The sequence below is a fragment of the Schistocerca serialis genome, chromosome 2, assembly GCF_023864345.2.
Source record: "Schistocerca serialis cubense isolate TAMUIC-IGC-003099 chromosome 2, iqSchSeri2.2, whole genome shotgun sequence".
Lineage (NCBI taxonomy): Eukaryota > Metazoa > Arthropoda > Insecta > Orthoptera > Acrididae > Schistocerca > Schistocerca serialis.
In genome coordinates, this window is record NC_064639.1 from 216,803,875 (window position 1) to 216,825,065 (window position 21,191).

The 21,191-nt window shown below is 44.2% G+C and overlaps 1 protein-coding gene across 1 annotated transcript; it reads left to right on the forward strand.

Annotated features, from left to right (window-relative positions):
- Positions 1–536: 536 nt before the first annotated feature.
- Positions 537–20,027, forward strand: LOC126456956 (uncharacterized). The gene is made up of 3 exons (XM_050092893.1): positions 537–644; positions 14,963–15,274; positions 19,633–20,027. Exons 1-3 carry the CDS (start codon positions 633–635, stop codon positions 19,954–19,956), a joined length of 648 nt encoding a protein of 215 aa, XP_049948850.1. The 5' UTR covers positions 537–632; the 3' UTR covers positions 19,957–20,027.
- The last annotated feature ends 1,164 nt before the right edge of the window (positions 20,028–21,191 follow it).

Sequence of the window (21,191 nt, forward strand, 5' to 3'; positions counted from 1 at the left end):
GACTGCTCGGCTAATCCCGCGCGGCTTCTAATGACTACTGAGGTCGCTGATATGGAGTACCCGGCAGCAGGTGGCAGCACAATGCACCTAACATGAAAAACGTATGTTTTTGGGGGATGTCCCAATATTATGATCATAGAGCGTACATATCCTGCAAATTGATACATTCCACATTATTTGGATGAAAAATTGTTATTTCAAATGATCTATGGAAGAAGGAACTAATTACATAAAAATGACTTATGTTGGTTCCACAGTGCCGCTCTTTAAGTGCATTGGAGTCTTGCAGCAGTACCTAAGGAAACTGGCCCTCCATTTTCCTAACGCGAGAGCATAAGTGAATCCTGGTGCGAGAGTGTTTGCTGGGGCGGCCCCTCGCGGATGTGGGGAACACAATGGAGGCGCGGCGGGCGATGGGAGGCGAGTGACGCCAGGCTGGGCGCAGCGCGCGGCTCTGTCTTGTCTGCCTCTGTCTCCGTCTCTGTCCCCGCCGTCCCTGGACGCGCCCCCCTCCCCCCCTCTCTCTCTCTCTCTTCCCCCACAAGGCTGGCGCCCGCTATATAAGTGGAGCACATCGTCCGCACTCGGGGCACTCCGCCGGCACTTCCTCCGACTCGACGGCACTACTCACCATGAACACCATCGTGAGTACATGTTTCATATTTTGTCTAATAATTTTTGTTTATGCCAGTCCCAATAACTTTAAAAAATCGTGAAAATTGTGATTCTTGGTTTTTGCTAGACATTACTTCTTCCGGTGTAATATTCTTTGATGTATACTTCGCTTTAAGGATACCTTGGTATCAGAGAATCACCACAATAACTTACGTGCGTGCCCTAAAATTTGACAAGAGTTCAAGTTACGTGTTAAGAGTATATCTTGACGTCTATGTACGTTGCAGTTCTTGTAGGAGCTACCGTTTTCGTCCGACAAGACCTGATGCGACAGCATGAAAACTCAGAGCCGACAGATAAAATGTGTCGCTACATCATTTCTGCTTTCATTAAGTAGTTTGTGCTCGTGGTGATTGTCCTTTCGTACCTATGTACAAATATGTGTGATAGAGTTTCATGGTACGAATTCACTAAAAGAAGGGATAGATTGATGGGGCACCGAGGTATAATTTGGTAATAGAAGTGATGAAGTAAAAACTGGAGAGAGAGAGATGAAGGCACAAATACAGTGATCACATTCAAAAGGGTGTAGGTTGCAGTACCAACGCAGAAATAGACAAACTTGCGAAAAATAGATGTGCACGAAACACCATATTAGTGCAATTTACGAATAATTCGGTTCTGGTAAGAAATCAGGTGTGCAGAAACGCGTCAACCACTGAAGATTTATTTAAAAGTTATGGCAACTGCTCCTAATTAATAGTGAGCTAAACAGCAGTACGGGAAAGTAAGTGCGCGAAATTTGTATGTCGATAAAAAGACAGACCTCCTTCAGACGCGAAACTGTACAAAATTGGTCATAAAAATAAAGTAGCTTGAACCATTTCATTCAATTAGGTTAGCACGAATCTTATTTACTGTGAAATGAGATTTCTGTGTCCCTCAAAACGTTACCAGTGATGGATTTGGCATAAGCTCTAAAATGTCCAATTATATTCGACGTTTACAACGTGCATCTCTGAATTGCTTGTGTCACGTAGCTGAGCACAAAGTCGCCCGAAAACAAATATCAAGTATACAGCGATAGACTCTATTTGCTTGAAGAAGAAAGGAATGAAGAATAGGTTACAACGTTCAGTCAGTGAGGAGATCATTGTAGATGGAGCACAAGATCGGATTTCGACGAATGAGAAAGAACATCGGTCATGTGCTTCTATGAAACATCCCATGATTATCATTAATAGAGTTGAGGAAACCACGGGAAACCCGTATCTGGGTGACTGCATAGGGATCTGAACTGCCCTCATCTTGAATAAAAGTCCAGGGTCTTGCCATCTCGCCAGGTTTGTGCAAAGGTACATCATGGAACGACTTCCTGCAAAATTATTGGGTCTGACGCCAACGGTACTGGAATGGGTACTAACCAAGTGACCGTACATAAAAATCCTGAGAGTAACTTAGCACTGTTTTATAGGAGTGGACATCACTTGGCTCGCGTGCATCCAGAAACGCTAAGAAATTATAGTGCGTGATGGAGCTAAGTGCATTACAGGAGTTTTCTGGTGCTAAGTCAGCGAGTTTCTTATTTGAATATTCGATGACGTAGCTCCCACTCTTGGTCCACGAGACGCAGCAGGCAGTGGATATTGGCGCCCAGATTGATGCCTTGACGTCCGAAAGGAGTTCGATACGGTTCACTCTATAGGTGTAACACGAACTTATGGACAAAGAGACAGTCTTTTGTTTGGATTGAACAGCATATTGCAAATATAGCACAAATAGAATGTCGTTTTTAGTGACATTATTTACACGTGAAAGCAAAATCTGGTGTACCTGAAGAGAATGTTGCAGGTGCGTTACTGTTCACAATATATACAAAGGAGTTAGTGGATAACGCCGGAAACACTACGAGGCTGTCACGAATGACGCTGTTGTGTACAGAGCAGTCTTAACGGTGGAAAACAGTGGGGTAATGCAGAAAGACCTGCTGAGGATAGTTGCTTGGTCCAGGGATTGACAGTTGACACTCAAAGAAATTAAATATATTGCGCATAAACAGTCGGGAATACCGGTTACGGCATGATTACACGATTCCAGGACCATCACTGGAAGCAGTCATATCCGCAGAACATCTTGTAGCTTACATGCGGAACGATTTAAAGTGGAAAGACCACATAAAGCTAATTGTAGGGCAGGCAAATGCCAGACATATTCATCAGAAGGATCCTCAGAAAGTGCAGTCCACCCACGAAGGAGGTAGCTTACAAAATTCTCGATCGATCGATACTTGAGTACTGCTCGTCAGAATGAAATCTCTACGAGATATGACTGACTACAACGGTGCCAGACGTTCAAGACAGGCGCTGTGCGTCACGTTGTGGATTACTGTTACAGTTCCGTAGAAAATTAAAAGAGTCAACCAACAATTTGCTTACTCCTCCTTATAGAAAGGACCATAAAGGTAAAATTAGAGAGACTAGCACAGAGGCCTACCAATAGTCGTTGTTCCCGAACGGAATTCGCGACTGGTGTAGGAAAGGGCGGGGGAAACTGAAATTACACTGTCGTAAGAGTGCAACTGACAGCCTGGAAGCAGGACGTGAACTGCAGCTCCGCGTGGCTGCGGATGGGACGTTGGAGAACGCGCAGCGTGAGAACCGAGGAGAGCCATGGGACCGTAGGCGAGTTCAGCAACGAGAGCGAGAGTGCGCGGGCGGCGGGAAATGGCGGGGCCTGCGACGCCCACCGACCCAACCCGTTTCCCAAGGCCGCGTAGGGCTGGGCAGGCCTTCGACGGTAATGTCACCTGTGACCGCACGTGTCCGTCGGAAGCGAGACAGGCGCTGCCGGTGGCGCAAGGCGTGAACCTTTGTCCGCCCGTTGCGCGGGCGTGTTGAAAGCGACGGGAGACTAGAGATTACCGTTTCCTCGACGACGACGTCGTTAGAGGCGGAAGACGAGCTAGTACTGGGGAAACATGGGAAAGGAAACCTGGGATGCTTTTGTTAAAGGAACCATCCTGGAGTTCACTTAAGTGGTGTAGGGGAACTTCAGATAACTTAAATTTGAACGTCTGGCCACGGATTTCAAACGCCATCCTCCCGAAGACGAGTGTAGTGCACTACCACTGCGCCATCCCGATGAACCGTGCAGAGAGTGAGGCGCGGGGAAACTCGCACGTGATAAACACGTGTTGCCAAGAATAGGGTGCGATATCGCAGGGTCTAGTTTCCTGGATGGTGGCACCCAGCATCAATATGCTATGCAGTAGTTTCCTGACTGTCTTTCTCGTATCAGCAGCTACTGCAGCAACTGGCCTTATTCGGACGGCAAGAAAGGAAGATTGTACACAAATGTCCCCTCGACGCAAAATTCTTTTAATGAGGGAGCACAAGCCCCGGTAGGTCAAGGGTGGGAAAGGATGTCGGCTGTTTCCCTTCCAACTGATAAGTCCCAGCACTTGCTTTATTTATGACAAACGCGGAAAACATCAATCACTAAAACATGTGTTAGCGGTCGATAGTATTACACATTCCACTTCCTTATTACTCTCTGTTAGTGCTCTCCCCTTAATCACTGTTTTTTTCTCGCTCCGCACGCGGAAGGAACTTATTTTGCTACCACTGTAGAAGGGTCCAAAGGTCTGATAGTATATTTTGGAATTTCCAGCCGAGCTGACAATTGTGCGCAAAATGAAATCTTCAGCATGGCTACAAAACAGAAAACAAACGATCAGTCACACCGAGGAAACACGAGAAACCCTTAGAAAAATCATTTCATATGTGACCGGCACATCCACCTCGAACATTTCTCCTGTGGACAATCAGTCAAAAATTGGCGAAAGAAAAATTGCTTCTTCCTCTAGTAGTGCTTCGATTCTTGTACACAAATACATACATTTAAATTTGGGAATATTTTATGAAGAGTGTCGTAAAACAGCTCATCGATTTTCTGTCATGTTGAACATATAACATCATCCGCACAAGGGTTTGATTTCGGTGTATATTGTTTGTTTCAGGTATTTGTTGCAATCTTCTTGTCCATGAGATGTCGTAAGCATATAGGTGATTTGTCGAACGGAAAGTAAACGGAAAACGCTGCTCATATTATGACGCTGTGTGAACTGATGTAACTAGGCACCAAACGGAAACATCTAATGCAAAATATCTCCTTCATGGATTGTGCGTTTCCAGTCCTGAAATTCTTGCCCCTGTTATTTAGAACTCGACAGCGGTATCTCTATTATTGAAATCGAGAAAAGGAACAAGAAGTAACAATGACACCATACTTTGTAGTATTAGACAGTCGCTTAGCGTTACTCACGAATTGCACTCCTATCTTTCATGAAACATACATTTCCGGCTTTGGCGAGAAAAGAAGAAAGTAAACTAGTAGAAATAATGTCGTTAGCCAGAAGCATATCCACAAGCTAAGGCTGTTATTGATGTTAATAATTTCAGATAAAAATTGCTGGTAACAATATTCATACATACAGGGTGTCGGAAGATAAATCATTAAGGTGCATGACAAACGGGGAAGATGAAGGGAGGATTCATCACAAAGCCTGCAACGAACTAGCGTGATGCCACAGATGTGAGACATGTTTACAGAAAAATATCGTTTATAACAGTACTGCAGGACACTTCACAATGAATTCAGACGCCCATATGGTACGCTTCCTCAAAGGAGATATCATATATGTCGTATCATTCAAGACTGTCTTGGTGGTACATACCGTCATTAACAAAGCAAAGCGCGGTAGTTCTATACAATGAAATACGTTACGCGGGATGGTGTTTCCTTGGTCCGCTACAACCTGTCATGGTGTTAACTTACTAATCAATACTTTCAGAGGGACAACCAAGCCAGATATGTCAGTGTACAACCGTATCATGATCTGAATCCAAAACTTTTGGGATATTGTGCTGACACTTATCAAATCCAGTAGCAAACCACGTGAGAAATGCTCTGTCACAATGTAGTAAGATCTGTCGCTTCTTCCCTCAACATGGATACTTCGTAGTCATTAGTTTCACGGTCATTCATCTACAGCAAGGAGCCTTTGCTGTCTGAACCATCTGAATACGTCCCATTGCTTGACGTAGGCTAGATTTAAGAGTGTAATGGTATTCGCTGTTTGACGTTCTCGCGACGTTTCAAGATATATCGCTTTCAGTAACGATCAGGAAGTAGTCGACGCAGCAGTAGTAGTAATAGTTCTTGTTAATGTTTGTTATTGTGCGGTTTATGTATACAAGGTGTGTGAGAAAATCAATGAGATCGATTCTTCATCTACCAATTTCTTATTTTTTTGAAACAACAATGTTCTGCCCTTCAAAGAAGTTGTCTTCGGCGGCTACACACCAGCGAAGTCATTGTTCCCGGTCTTGGCAGCAGCGCTGAAAGGCTTCAACTGATACAGCCTTTAACACGTCGGTCACATTCTTATGAGTGACCTCCGAAGTTCCAAAATGACGTCTTTTTAAGACTTTTTGAGTTTCGGGAAAAGAAAAAAGTCACAAGAGCTCATATCAGGTGAAAAGAGCGACTGTGGAACAGCGGGAATGCCTTTTGAGATCAAACATTCCGTGATGGAAGTGGCAGTGTGACATGGGTCGTTGTCATGGTGTTGCATCCACTTGTCGTCAATGTCCGGTCTCACACGATTCACTCTTTTTCTGAACTTTCCAAGGACATTTTTACAAAACACTTGGTTGACGGTTTGTCCTGGAGGAACGAATTCTTTATGCACGACACTCCCCTGTCAGAAAAGCAAATCAGCATGGTTCTGATCTATGATTTGCTCATTCCAGCTTTTTTCGGTCGAGGAGATGTCCCAGTGAGCCACTTCTCGTTTTACCGCTTTGCCTAAGGATCACATTAAGAAACCCATGATTCATCACTTGCCACCATGTAACTGAACCATTCGTGGTAATTAGCAATCATCTCAACAAGATCAACTCACACCTTTCTTCAATTGTCCTTCTGCTCAATTGTGAGCCGGCCGGTGTGGCCGTGCGGTTCTAGACACTTCAGTCTGGAACCGCGTGACCGCTACGGTCTCAGGTTCGAATCCTGCCTCGGGCATGCATGTGTGTGACGTCCTTAGGTTAGTTAGGTTTAAGTAGTTCTAAGTCTAGGGGACTGATGACCACAGATGATAAGTCCCATAGTGCTCAGAGCCATTTGAACCATTTGCTCAATTGTGAAGGTTTTCCGGCACCATTTTGGCTCAAACCTTTGACATGTGCAAAACTTCCGTCGAAATTTGATGTACGGTGGAAATGTTTAATAGGTCCCCATAACCCTTATTGTTAAACGTCTATCTGATCTCACAATAGCACGCACACGTTCGATGTTTTCGTCACTTTTTGAAGATGAAAGGTCTCCCTGAGAGAAGTTCATCTTCAACGCGTTCTCGACCTTCCAAAACTTATTTGTGCAGCGAAAAACGATTTGAAATGTGCCCCATAGGTCTGTTTCAGCCTTTCAAAGGTCACACTTGCGGATTCCTATTGACACAAAAGTTGATGGAGTAACGTTGCTCTAAATTCCGCATTTCCATTTTCGTAACATACAACAAGAACAAATCTCACTGATCGTGCTCATAAAAATCACGTGATGATCATAAGGAGCTGAAACTCGGACTGACCATCTGGAAGGGATGAACACACCGGTCTATGTTTATACAAGTGGAACAACACAGCATTGTCAGATGGCTCGCAGTGTTGTCAGTCTCATTACATCTCTCATACACCAAGTGTATATATACACTACCAGCCATTAAAATTGCTACACCAAGAAGAAATGCAGATGATAAACGAGTATTCATTGAACAAATATATTATACTAGAACTGACATGTGATTACATTTTCACGTAATTTGGCTACATAGATTCTGAGAAATCAGTACCCAGAACAACCACCTCTGGCCGTCATAACGGCCTTGATCCGCCTGGCCATTGAGTCAAACAGAGCTTGGATGGCATGTACAGGTACAGCTGCCCATGCAGCTTCAACACAATACCACAGTTCATCAAGAGTAGTGACTGGCGTATTGTGACGAGCCAGTTGCTCGACCACCATTGACCAGACGTTTTCAATTGGTGAGAGATATGGATAATGTGCTGGCCAGGGCAGCAGTCGAACGTTCTCTGTATCCAGAAAGGCCCGTACAGGACCTGCTGAAATGTAGGGTTTCGCAGGGATCGAATGAAGAGTAGAGCCACGAGTCGTAACACACCTGAAATGCAACGTCCACTGTTCAAAGTGCCGTCAATGCGAACAAGAGGTGACCGAGACGTGTAACCAGTGGCACCCCATACCATGACGCCGGGTGATACGACAGTAAGACGATGACAAATACACACTTGCAATGTGTGTTCACCCTGATGTCGCCAAACACGGATGCGACTATCATGATGCTGTAAACAGAACCTGCATTCATCCGAAAAAAATGACGTTTTGCCATTCGTGCACCCAGGTTCGTCGTTGAGTACACCATCGCAGGCGCTCCTGTCTCTGATGCAGCGTCAAGGGTAACCGCAGCCATGGTCTCCGAGCTGATAGTCCATGCCGCTGCAAATGTCGTCGAACTGTTCGTGCATATGGTTGTTGTCTGCAAACGTCCCCATCTGTTGACTCAGGGATCAAGACGTGGCTGCACGATCCGTTACAGCCATCCAGATAAGATGCCTGTCATCTCGACTGCTAGTGATACGAGGCTGTTAGGATCCAGCACGGTGTTCCGTATTACCCTCCTGAACCCACCGATTCCATATTCTGCTAAAAGTCATTTGATCTCGACCAACGCGAGCAGCAATGTCGCGATGCGATAAATCGCAATCGTGATAGGCTACAATATGACCTTTATCAAAGTCGGAAACGTGATGGCACGCATTTCTCCTCCTTACACGACGCATCACAACAACGTTTCACCAGGCAACGCCGGCCAACTGCAGTTTGTGTGTGAGAAATCGGCTGGAAACTTCCTTCATGTCAGCACGTTTTAGGTGTCGCCACCGGTGCCAACCTTGTGTGAATGCCCTGAAAAGCTAATCATTTGCATATCACATCATTTTCTTCCTGTCGGTTAAATTTCTCGTCTGTAGCACGTCATCTTCGTGGTGTAGCAATTTTAATGGCCAGTAGTGTATATATCCACGGCGCGTCATCGTTGGAAAACGAAATAGCAATAGTAATGAATTTTAAGCCGACGCCAGCCTTGCCATTTAACTGAAAGGTTTCCTAGCTAGCAGCAACGCACATATAAAGCTGATGAGTCAGAAGCGAGCACATTAGATGCGTAGCTGTCCAGCGTGTTCCAGAGAGCACTCACGAGCGACGAACGAGTTAACTGCAGACGAGAAGGAGCAACATGACGACATGGGCGGGAGCCGGTTCTGCGACAAGCGGCGCGACCTTGCCGGTGTAACAGTACCGCGGCGGTTAGCTGTACATCGTTGTCGTAGTCGTCCGCGCTGCCTCCATGATCTACTTCCGATAACCAGTGATGTAGCATCTTGTTAGCGCTACAAGGTGCGATCACTTGCTGATCGTTACTGAAAGCCGTATATCTTGAAACGTCGCGAGAACGTCAAACAGCGAATACCATCACACTAATACTGTTTTTGGTCTGTTTGTCGTACACGCCTAATTTCTACTTCTACATACATAATTCGTGCGTTGCAGAGAGTACATTCTGGCATTCCTAATTATTCCCTTTTCTGTTGCACTCGGAAATGAAGCGAATGAAAAACGACTGTCTATGTGCTTCCGAACGAGCTCGATTTCTCTAATCTTGCTTTCGTGGTCCTTACACGCGATATACGTTAGTGACAGTTTGATCAGGATCGTTCTCCAGTAAATCGCGACCTGGTGAGGATCCTAAACACTCAGGCAGTACTAAAAATAAGTCGCTTAAGTGTTCCGTAAGCAGTCTCCAAACTACACTTTCCTAAAATTCTTTCGGGAGAGCGAAGTCGACCATTGCCTGGACTACAAACCACCTTACCCGCTTCATCTATTTCATGTCGATTTGCAACCTTCTGCCTCGCAATTTAATCGATGTGACTGTGTCAACTAGTCCACCACACTGTATTCGTACATTGCAGGATTACATTTAGCATTCATCTGCAGTAACTGACATTAGAGCAAGTTACTATTCACCGCATCGAACAGAAATTTTAAGTCATCTTATGGCCACCTACCGAGACTCAACAGTTGCAGACAACCTGCAGCTGAGGTAAGCTCCTGAGCTAATCAACAATACTTGCGTTCCTGTGAAGAAAACCTTAAACGTAAAAAAGCAATCTTTCTATATCGAATAACTGGTATTCCAATTTTGGTGAATGGCACCTCGAAACGTTTTGGGTGTCATCTTCTGCTCAGGCAAATACAGGGACGCAACAGTTTTGTCCGTATTTGCAGGACTGAGAGACGGCTGGCTGTTTAAGATAAATTTCCATATAATGGAATTTTTTTATTCTTACCAATGTATATGCTACGTTTAGTGTGGACAAACTAAAACAGGTCAGCAAACTGAGCACCAAATACCAAAATTAACGTTATGTAAAGACTGTTCTAGGTCCTGGTGAGGATTTTTTGATGCGTAATGAACCTGTTTCACGAGTTAAAATATCCAGACAGAGGCAGAATCGTACATCATCTGAAGAAATGAAATATTGAGGATGCAATGTCTCGATACCACTTCATTCGAAACCACCTTCGTAACTAAACAAATGCCTATTGATCTTGAAACTAACTCATGCAAAATACAAATTTTTTTGAAGATAAAGAAGTAGGCTGTTTTTGAAAACACTCCCAAAAAATGATATTTTACTGTCCAGTCGCACAGATAATCGGTGTTGTATTCGGTTTGGAATTTCGTGGAGGCTTTCATGTAACTAATGTTTTCTGGTGTTCAGACACGTTTCGGACAGTTTTCCAAGATCTCTTTGCTCCTTTCATTATGTTGTCAGTATCTGCCGAAATCACTTTCCGGCCCTTCAAAAATGCCTAAGTACTGTCTACGTAACACAAAATTCTTACTTGCGTCCGATTGCTCTCCATTCCTTTTTTTGCATAAGGGTTCGACTTCCGGTCCTGTACAAAGTACAGCAATTTGATATTGTTATCAGTCATCCATATCACAAATTCTATTATTATCTCCTCATTACTAACCATTTTGCAATCTTCTACAATATTAATAAGTTGTGACACCCATCCAGCGCCCGTCTGCGGCCTTACATAGAAAAGGAACCACGTGAGTGAACACATATATAAATTTTTTAAAGTTTAGTGATAAAATATCACTCAGACGCAGATACGACTGGAACTTCTATTGCATAACTACGAAATTTTGTCTACAGAATGCCAGAGGTGGCAAACAGGCCTAAAAAAAACAGTTTTGAATACGAAGCTTCATGACTGACCATTAATAAATGAGTCAGTGGTTCACGGAATTAGAAACAGCAAAAAATTCCCATGTTTCCGAGGTTTTCACATGTCAAGGAATTCTCTTCAATGAAATTTACATTAGGTTTATATTTTTTGAAAAATGTATTATTACAGCAGTTCACTTCTAAATATCTATTTGTATATTATTATCCTCAATATTCAGAAAATTAAATATTCCAGATATTTTCACAGATAATATGTTTGCTTTTGAAATTATTTCTTCGTAGACGTTCGACAAGTAATCTAGTTAGTTTTCTGATCTACTTCCAATGACTGTGGGAGAGATTTCTTGAAACAAAAAATTCGGTTACAGTTACTCAAAATTTTCAATTTCACGATCCGAATAAGAGCTTTACGGGAGTAAACATATTGCCATCATGCGTCACTTCATATCTGATTTTTTAGAATCCTTTCCTTTGAGAACAATCAATACCTGACAGAGCTTTCTTGTAATTACCGCGAGACAGCAATTCGCGCTTTTAGTATTTTACGTTATAATTTTTCACGTCCGTATATTATTTAAGGCACCAAAATTTGACAGTACTATTTCGTGCGTGCCAAAATCGTATATGCACCTTTGCTCAGATTGTGTTGTTTTTGTTAACTCCAGCATTTATTTCGTTCCTGTCTGCAGAACGTCTGCTACCGGTCACCTGCAAATGTCAGCACATTTACACAGTACCATGATACAACGTTCCATTCACTGCTTGTCCCTGAACGGTCTCTCAATAAAGGTCACTCGCCTGTTCCTGCAGGCCGCAGGGCAGCAAATAAATAACTTTCATTTGAGGAAGGTCTACAACTACACGCGAGTTGCATTTATGAAAATAAGGCAGCAACAACTTCAGCGTTCATAGCGCTTGTTATAACAACACATTCGACATGCGAAACGCTAAATACAGAAAAGAGAAATAAACTCTGTATAAAACAATGAACTGTGGGTGTAAAGAGCACTTGCAGTATTTCAGAAAATTAATATCCGAAAATTTGAAATAAGACTGGAGAGCGATAATTATTTTTGCTTGGCAACACCCGTCTCCATAGAGCACTAAGTGCAAGTGGGAAGAAATGATTTCCATTCTTTTACTTGTTTTACTATGCGTTTATTGATTACGGAACGAAGTACTTCATTGTTATTTCGCTTCAAGAGCTAAAGAAGAATCATAAGTTTATACACCAACAGAACGCACTGATACAATTGAAAAATAATTGCATGCGTTCATTACTCTCCGCCCGCGGAAGCACTTCATCCAAGTGTTCATGTGGAAGCAAGTCAAAGTCATATAGATCAAAAGAACAAGGTATGTGAGATCAATGTGGATAATCTACATTCGAGATCATCATATGGGACCCACGTTACTGCTCGCCAATATGACGTCTCTCGATGAACAGCTGTGGAGCTCTGTCTCTCGAATATAGTACGTATATAGAGAGATCAATACGGATAAAAGCAGTTTTCAAAGCTATTAATGAAACATTAATTAATATACGGGTTTTATGTGCTAGTTTCATAACGGTAACAGAGAGTAGTTTATTTCCGTCCTCTAGGAAACTTTGTAATTATTTTATTTGTCTCTTGTGTTCCATAGAAAAGGTATACAGCAAAAACCACCGGAGCAGAAAAGAGATTATGAAATGATTAACAGCCTAACTGTAGTCGTGCCGATCAGACGCAGCGAGCGAAACAAGCCAGCACCTTCATTTATATGCAACTCCTACGGGCGCAGTGCCAAGCTGTTTGCATAAGCTTCAGGCGTCACGTGTAACCAGCTTGCTAACGTTTCGTGGGGCAACCGTGAAATTAAAATCTGCTGCTGGCTAACATGTAATACCGTAGTGCTCTACGTAGTTCGCGAAATGAGATTGCATTATATAATCTAATCTTTATTGTATTTTTCAGCCTCTTGTGTGACCATAGGCCGAAAAGTACGACAAAAGATTTTCGTATCCAACTGGGTCCTTTCTATATGTTATAGACATTCCCTTGCATTTATTGACATTTAAAGAGAGTTGCCAATTATTATATGAAGTGGAAAGTTTTTCTGCTTCTCCTTACCACCGACCGCCGACGTTACTTCTTTACAGGGTATTAGGGGTATAAGTGCATATATTGTGATCATTGGTACGTTAATATGCACGCACTTCATTGTGTTTGTTGCTTTTTCTCTGCGTGTAACGGTCTTCCCACAAACGCTTTACATACACTGAGGTGACATTAGTTATGGGATATCTCCTAATATCGTGCCGGACATCCTTTTGCGCGGTATTATGCAGCAACTCGACGCGGCATGGACTCAATAAGTCGTTGGAAGTCCCCTACAGAAACATTGAGCCATGCTGCTTCTGTAGCCCTTTCATAAGTGTGAAAATGTTGACGGTGCAGGAGTCTATGCACGAACCGACCTCACGATTACGTCCTATAAATGATCGATGGAATTCATGTAGGGCGATGGGAGTGGCCAGATCATTAGCTCGAATTGTCCACAACGTTATTAAACCAATCGCGAACAGTTGTCCCCTAGTGATATGGGAACATGAAGTCCATGAATGACTTCAAATGGTCTCCAAGTAGCCGAACATAACCATTTCCTGTCAATGGTCGCTTGAGTTGAAACGGAGAACCCCATCCATTCCACGTAAACACAACCCACACCATTGCATACTATCTTGCTGACAAGTTGGATCTATGATTTCATGGGGTCCGAGCCGCATTCGAACCCTACCATTAGCTCTTACCAACTGAAATCGGGACTCATCTGACCAACCCGCGGTTTTTCAGTCGTCTAGAGTCCAGCCGATAAGGTGACGAGCCCAGCAGAGGCGCTGCAGGCGATGTCGTGCTGTTAGTGGAGGAGGAGATTAGTGTTTAACGTCCCGTCGACAACGAGGTCATTAGAGACGGAGCACAAGCTCGGGTTAGGCAAGGATGGGGAAGGAAATCGGCCGTGCCCTTTCAAAGGAACCATCCCGGCATTTGCCTGAAGTGATATAGGGAAATCACGGAAAACCTAAATCAGGATGGCCGGACGCGGGATTGAACCGTCGTCCTTCGTGCTGTTAGTAAAGAGATTCGCGTCGGCTATCTGCTGCCTTACCCCATTAAGCTACATTTCACAGCACTGTCATAACTGACACGTTCATCGTACGTCCTACAATGATTTTTTCGGTTATTTCAAGCAGTGTTGCGTGCCTGTTAGCACTTATAACTCTATGCAAACGCCACTGCTCTTAGTTGTTAATTGAGGACCGTCGGACACTGCATTGGCCGTGGTGAGAAGTAATTCCTGAAATTTGGTATTCTCGGCACTCTCTTGATACTACGGATGTCGGAATCCACTTCCCTAACGATTTGCGAAATGGAATGTCCCACGCCTCTAGCTTCAACTACCATTCTGCGTTCAATGTCTGTTAATTCCTGTGGTGAGGTCACAATCACGTCGGACACCTTTTCACATTAATCACCTGAATACAAATGACAACTCTGCCAATTCACTGGCCTTTTATATCTTCTGTAGGCCATACTACCGCCATCTGTACATGTCCAAATGGCCATACTACGACTTGTCACCTCAGTGTAATTTACTGCCTGATGTTTTCTGCACGGTCGTAAGTGCACTAGTAAGTGAGAACGCCAGAGAATATAGACTAATCGTTTTGCGTCCACACTTTAACAACTGACTTGCTGTCCAAGGGAAAATAAGAATTAATGGCATGTTCTTGCCACATGTACTTGGAGGTCTACCGCTAACAGCTATAATTATTAGTCTGTAAACGAGGTAAATACTGATGTAATGTTGTTCAGTACACTGTCCTCAGTCACCCCTACCGCCCTGCACAGTCTGCCAGTAGTGTCGCCCCTACCCACGGTCCCGTCTGTGTTGCGCCGCAGGTTTTGGTCGCGACGCTGGCAGCCGCGCTGTGCGCCTGCAGCGCGCAGTACGTGCCGCCGAGCGAGGCCCAGCGCGCCGCCATCCTGTCGGAGCAGCGCTACCTGGCGGGAGACGGCACGTTCGGCGCCGCCTACAGCCAGGAGGACGGAGTCGAGTTCAAGGAGGAGTCCGACGTCGATGGCAACCGGCGCGGCTCCTACAGCTACGTCGACCCCAGCGGTCAGCGCCGCACCGTCACCTACACGGCCGGCAAGGACGGCTTCCGCGCCACCGGAGACCACCTGCCCGTCGCTCCCAACCCACCCCCACAGGTACGACACGCTGTGTCCCTTTAGCGTACGTCAGCCTCGCGACCGTGTCCTTGCGCTCGCTGTCTTCTTCTTCGGCAAGCATGAAGGGGTGCTCAGGCTCAGTGGGGACTGCACTGTCATGCGGTCAATATCTACCAGCTCGCGAGTTCTCAGAACGAAGTGAAATGATCGTATGGCACTGATGGCCGGGAGCCTGCAGATGGGGAAGTTCGGCCGCCGATTTGCAAGTCTTTTCAGTTGACACCACTCTGGGCGACTTGCGTGTCGATGATGATGAAACGATGATGAGGACGACACAACATCCACACCCCGAACGGAGAAAGTCTCCGATCCGGCCGGGAATCGAACCCGGGCCTCCTGGATGGTAGTCAGACGTGGTGACGAGTCAGTTAAAAGGCTCGCAGAATTTCAGGTGAGATTCTTTGCGTCAGTCGGTTCACTCACGATTCCTCAGTGTGTATATGCACCTTAAACTACTCTTAAATTTCAGTAAGACGAAGCGTGCCAATGCTGTTCTTCTAGCACTTAGTGTCATAGACCATGAACTCCCATAATAGTTGTGTAGTATCACGTGTACTGTACGAATCGAAGTCATCTGAGTAGTACAAGATTATTCGTGAGTACGTCCATAGCCTTGGAAGATGACTGCACAAAAACTATAAGACTAACGGAAAATAGAGACGTACTAGTGGACAGAGCATCTCTTTAAGCCGGCTGCTATGGCCGAGCGGTTCCAGGCACTTCAGTCCGGAATCGCTCTGCTGCTGCGGTTGCAGGTTCGAATCCTGCCTCGGGCATGGACTTGTGTGATGTCGTTAGGTTAGTTAGGTTTAGGTAGTTCTAAGTTCTATGGGACTGATGACCTCAGATGTTAAGTCCTATAGTGCTTAGAGCCATTTGAAGCTTCTCTTCAAGTTTTTAACCCACATAACAGATGCTCAGTATGAGCTTAGTCTTTGATGCAGCAAACGTCAATACGTTACTAAAGTCTCTGATACAAATTGTCTGGAAAGACGCGACAGCAGCCTGCGTTGAAAATCTTTTCACTGGGCTGCCTATATTCTAGTGCGAACTTATTCAGTGCGACAATACGGGCCGGATGGTTTTGCTATATTATGTCCTGAGACTCATTGCCCCTAGTACAACTACGCCATGGCGAGAATCACGAATCGAAACTTGCAGCGATGCTCTGTTCACTGATATGTTTCATTTTTTATGAAAGCGCGGTGTGTGTGTGTTCTTTCGGACATATCCGAAACTTTCATATAACTGATTCGTCTCGATGGGCAATGTATCCACCACCATCAGTACAATGCACAATTAAGTCCGACCTTGTGCGGGACTCTCAAAGTAGTGGGTACGGAGGACATGGACAGAGACTGTGGATAGGTGGCGCTAGGTGGGAATGTGGGTCGGCTGAGAGGCGTGCCGAGATAGTCCACGCAATTGTGATAAACACTGTAGCCAGGCGTCACAGTGGTTAACGCACCTGCCTGGTAAGCAGGAGATCCCGAATTCGAATTCTACTATTTACTAATTTATTAATGGCCAGTATGTAGCCACACCTCCAAACATATCGTGTATACGTTGCCTGAAAACTGACTCTTTCCACATCGCTTGGATAAAAATTGTGTAAATCAGGGTCCTTCATTCTACTGCTCTATAGAGCAAAGAGCTTTCTCTCATGCTCATTGCTAGAGAGCGCGTCGAATAGCGACAGGAATCTTGTTGAATGCGGTATGCGACGCGCAGCAACTGTAATTTGTCGGAGATTGCCTTATAAATTAGTGCCAGCAGTTACAATTTAATTTGCAATAAACAAGTACTAACAGAAACACCGATCAAACATGGTCAGCCTATAACTGATTACAGTGAGCTCAAATACAAATATATTGTAACGTAAGGGAAACAACTGCATGCAAAAAGGTGACACGAAGTATATGCACCTACGAACTAAATGAGTTACCTAATTACCTAATTGATAATAACGATAGCCATCAATCAGTTAAGTGTTACTACTCTCTGAGAACTTAAATCCAACGAAAACTCATGAAATAAGCATAGAATACTTTTATATTATTTCCTTCTCTATTTCTTTGATTTTTCTAGCGCAAGGACGGCAATGTTGGGAAGCTGCTATTCAAATATTGTTTTCGATTAAGTTGCCCTCCTAAAAAACAATTTCCAATCGACAGCTATCGTATAAGAAATTTATAGCTGATTCTCACAGCAGTCTCTTAATGGATAATTTGCATCCTGCAAATAATCGGCTGTATTTTATGAGAATATTTGAGTTACAAAAATCGCAGTTATTCTTGAAGCGAACATAGACCCATTTTTTGGCATTTTCGTCGTATTATAAAACTTGCTCATTTTTAAATTTAGTGGTATCGTACTTCACTTGAAAGGCTGGCCTTTAAATTAAGGTTTACTGTCTCGCATTGGTCATCGACGTATTTGTTGTACTCTCCCGCGTGATTTAGGACACAACGCCGCTGCAGATTTAATTATTAACACAATCGGCAACACGCCACAGCTCCTCTCTTTAAGGTTTATCTCTGAAGGTATGCTATTACAGCAGTCTTCTTCGCCTGGCAGTGCTGTGACAACTGGGTCCGATGGCCTAGGTGTTCCCTTGTTGCTGGTCTCATCTGTTGGTCTGTGTGTTTCGCACGGCCCTGCGCTCCCCAACAGCCTCGCTGAACAATCCTGGTCTAAATGACATGTGGGACACGTTGCAGTAACTCAACTCGTCATGTGGGTTGGTTGTAACAGCACGCAGAATATATCCCACGGTCGTGTGTCCATTAATAGCACCCTTTTGATTATAATAAGGATCGCCTCAAGTTTGATACGCTGCTCGGTTATTGGCAATGTATTTTTAAATTATTTTTTAGGGATGCTGTGATACTTTTTCTTTATTTCAAGAACTATTCTTATGGAACGGGTACCACTTGCAATCATAAGCACATAAAAAAACTGACCAAATTCGAGTAGAATTAGCGCACTAGGGGTTCCGTACAAACTTATTTACATAGTTCATCCATCCTGGGAATCGAGAATCTCAACGATTTTTGCCTGTTATCGATATCGACACTGGAAAGATATTGGTCCTGGGAATTCCAAGATATCAAAATCTCTACAGCAGTTCCTCAGACTAACCCGGACATACAGAGAGAAGCGAGCAGGGGACGTCAGTTTACATATGTAGAGAGAGAAAATTTAACAAAACATTTTTCATTTTTTTATGACTACAACTTATATTTTATGTTTGCACATAGTTGGTCTATTATCCTCCTGACGGATGAGGAATTTAATGTATGTTCAAATGGCAAAAGATGTTTTTTATATGTTGTAATTACAATTCAAAAAGTTTCAGAATTTTTTTCTTGCTTGTATTGTGAAACCTACTTCTTGTCTAATTTCGTGTTTCTAGGTCAACGTTTTGACTATTGATTTTGAGAGCATTACAATATATGATATAAATGACCTAATTTCCTGATTGCTTTGACGTAGAAACTTACAATTTTTACACCGCCAAGGGAACATAGGCCCTGATATGTGACGTGAATTTGAACTTGATACCCCAAACTGTCCCAGAGAAAATGGTCTTAACAGACGGACAGACAAACAGACAGAACAAAAATATATTTTTCGTGTTAAATAACTGCAAATTACCGATTTTCAGATTTTCTCCTGTACGTTTACTGTGAAACTTTGCTTCTTACCGAATTTCATTATTCTAGGTTAGCTGGAAGCAACGTGTATGTTTTGGCGAGTGAGTTTTCGAATATCAAAATATGTGTCATAAATAGCCGTATCTTTTGATTGAAGTGACTTAGAAGCTTAAAATTTTTACACCACTAAGGGACCATACACCTTCACATACGATAAAAATCTGAACTTGATACTTCACCCGCTCCACAGAGAAAAAGGATTCTTAACAGTCGGAGAGACAGACTGACTGACAACAAAGCGACCATATAAGGATTCCGTTCTTACAGACTGAGGTACGGAAGCGTAAAAAGTGATAAGTAGAACATAACACAGTCTTGCACTATGCATATCTTTCTCCATGCACGTTCACTCTTAAACTGACGCCACACCTCCTTATTCTGGGGTCTCTGTTCTCGAAACTAGCCAATCGGAAACCATGTAAGGCAATGCTTTCTTCTAACGGCGTCCTCTGGACAGTCAGTTGCAGAGTGTAGACAATATTTCTCAGTCGTTTCAGGCAGTCGAACCTCACGTTTAAGATTTGTCAGATCCGATCACAGGCCAATTAACCAATGTGCTTAGCTCGGCACTGCTAGACAGTGAGTGCGTGGACTGAGGCGGCGCTTGTTGTGCCTCGGCAGGTGCCGCCACAGCCGCAGTACCAGCCGCAGCCGCAGTACAACCCGCCGCCGCAGTACAACCCGCCAGCGCCCGCCTACAACCCGCCGGCGCCCGCCTACAACCCGCCGGCGCCCGCCTACAACCCACCTACGCCCGCGTACCGCCCACCCGCGCCGCAGTACAACCCGGCGCCCGCGCCGCAGTACAACTACCAGCCGCAGGCGCAGTACAACGCCATCCCGCAGTACACGACGACGCCCGCGCCTCACCGCTTCTACCCGCCCGGCAAGCTCAGCCTCAGCCGGACGCCCGACGGCTTCAGCTACACCTTCAACAAGAGCTAGGCTCTCACCCCTCGCACTCACACCACTTTATATATTTACTAACTATTGTTAAATAAAATATTTAAACCACAGCTTTACCACTCTTCATTACTTACCCGAGACATTTATTTATTTATTTAGCGTATTGCGCTACACACATGGTTTACACTTATTACATATGAAATTATATGATAAAATACACCATAAAATACATAAGTGAAGGATACATATTCAGATAATATATAATACATCGACACAATAAAAAGTAACATCACATCAGATATTTTGCGTTACACAAGTCTTCAAATTCTGACGTCCGAATTGGCCATCCATTCGAGGCAGGGCGGTGTGGCGTTGTAGAAGTCAGCCCGACTACCCTGGTAGGCTCTTAATTCACAGTCCTGGGCGATGTGCTGCATTGTTTGATTAGGTGCCCCACAGTCACAGCTAGGGCTGGGAAGCTTTCCCCACTTGTGTAGATTGTGTGCACATAGTCCATGTCCTGTTCGGATTCTGTTTAGGCTTTTCCATAGCTGTCGTGGAAGTTCAAAGCCCTTAGGTTTCTCTGGTGGACAGATAAGTTCACGGTTGTCAGGGGAGGCACTATCACTCCATTTAGTACCCATGCTGAAGTTGGTAGCTGACAGTTGTTGGGCCAGTCTTAAAGGGGGATTTCTGGAGCGGAGTCGTATTCTTTCCAAAGCTGGGACATCTTCATGGATAGGAAGTAGGGGGTTATTCAATATTTTTGTGTATTCCTTCATCAGAGCTTCCTGTCTTCGCAGGGAGGGTGGAGCTATATGACTAAGTGTTGGAAGCCAATATAGTGGGGTAGTCTTTATGCATCCAGTTATGGTTCTCATAGCAGCGCTCAGCTGGGTGTCCACCTCGTTTACATGCTTGCTGGTTAACCACGCTCGTGCACAGTACTCGGCTGCAGAGTACACTAAGGCGAGTGCAGAGGTTCGTAGTGTGTCTGCTGCTGCTCCCCAGTTAGTGCTGCAGAGCCTCTGAGTGAGGCTGTTCCGTGAGCTTATTTTATTGGATACATTTTCCAGGTGCCTTTTGATGGATAATCTCCTATCTAAAGTGACCCCCAGGTACTTTGGCTGTGGCTGATATCGCAGTTGACTGTTATTCATATGAAACCTCAGCTCATATCCTGCCATTCAGTTGTTCAAATGAAAACAGCTGACTTCAGTCTTGGTGGGGTTTGGTATTAGCCTCCATTTGGTGAAATACTCATGCATTTTGTT

Coding starts and splice junctions, on each gene's coding strand:
- LOC126456956 (XM_050092893.1), top strand. Junction 15,275..19,632: donor CTCCCAACCCACCCCCACAG/GTACGACACGCT, acceptor GTGCCTCGGCAG/GTGCCGCCACAGCCGCAGTA.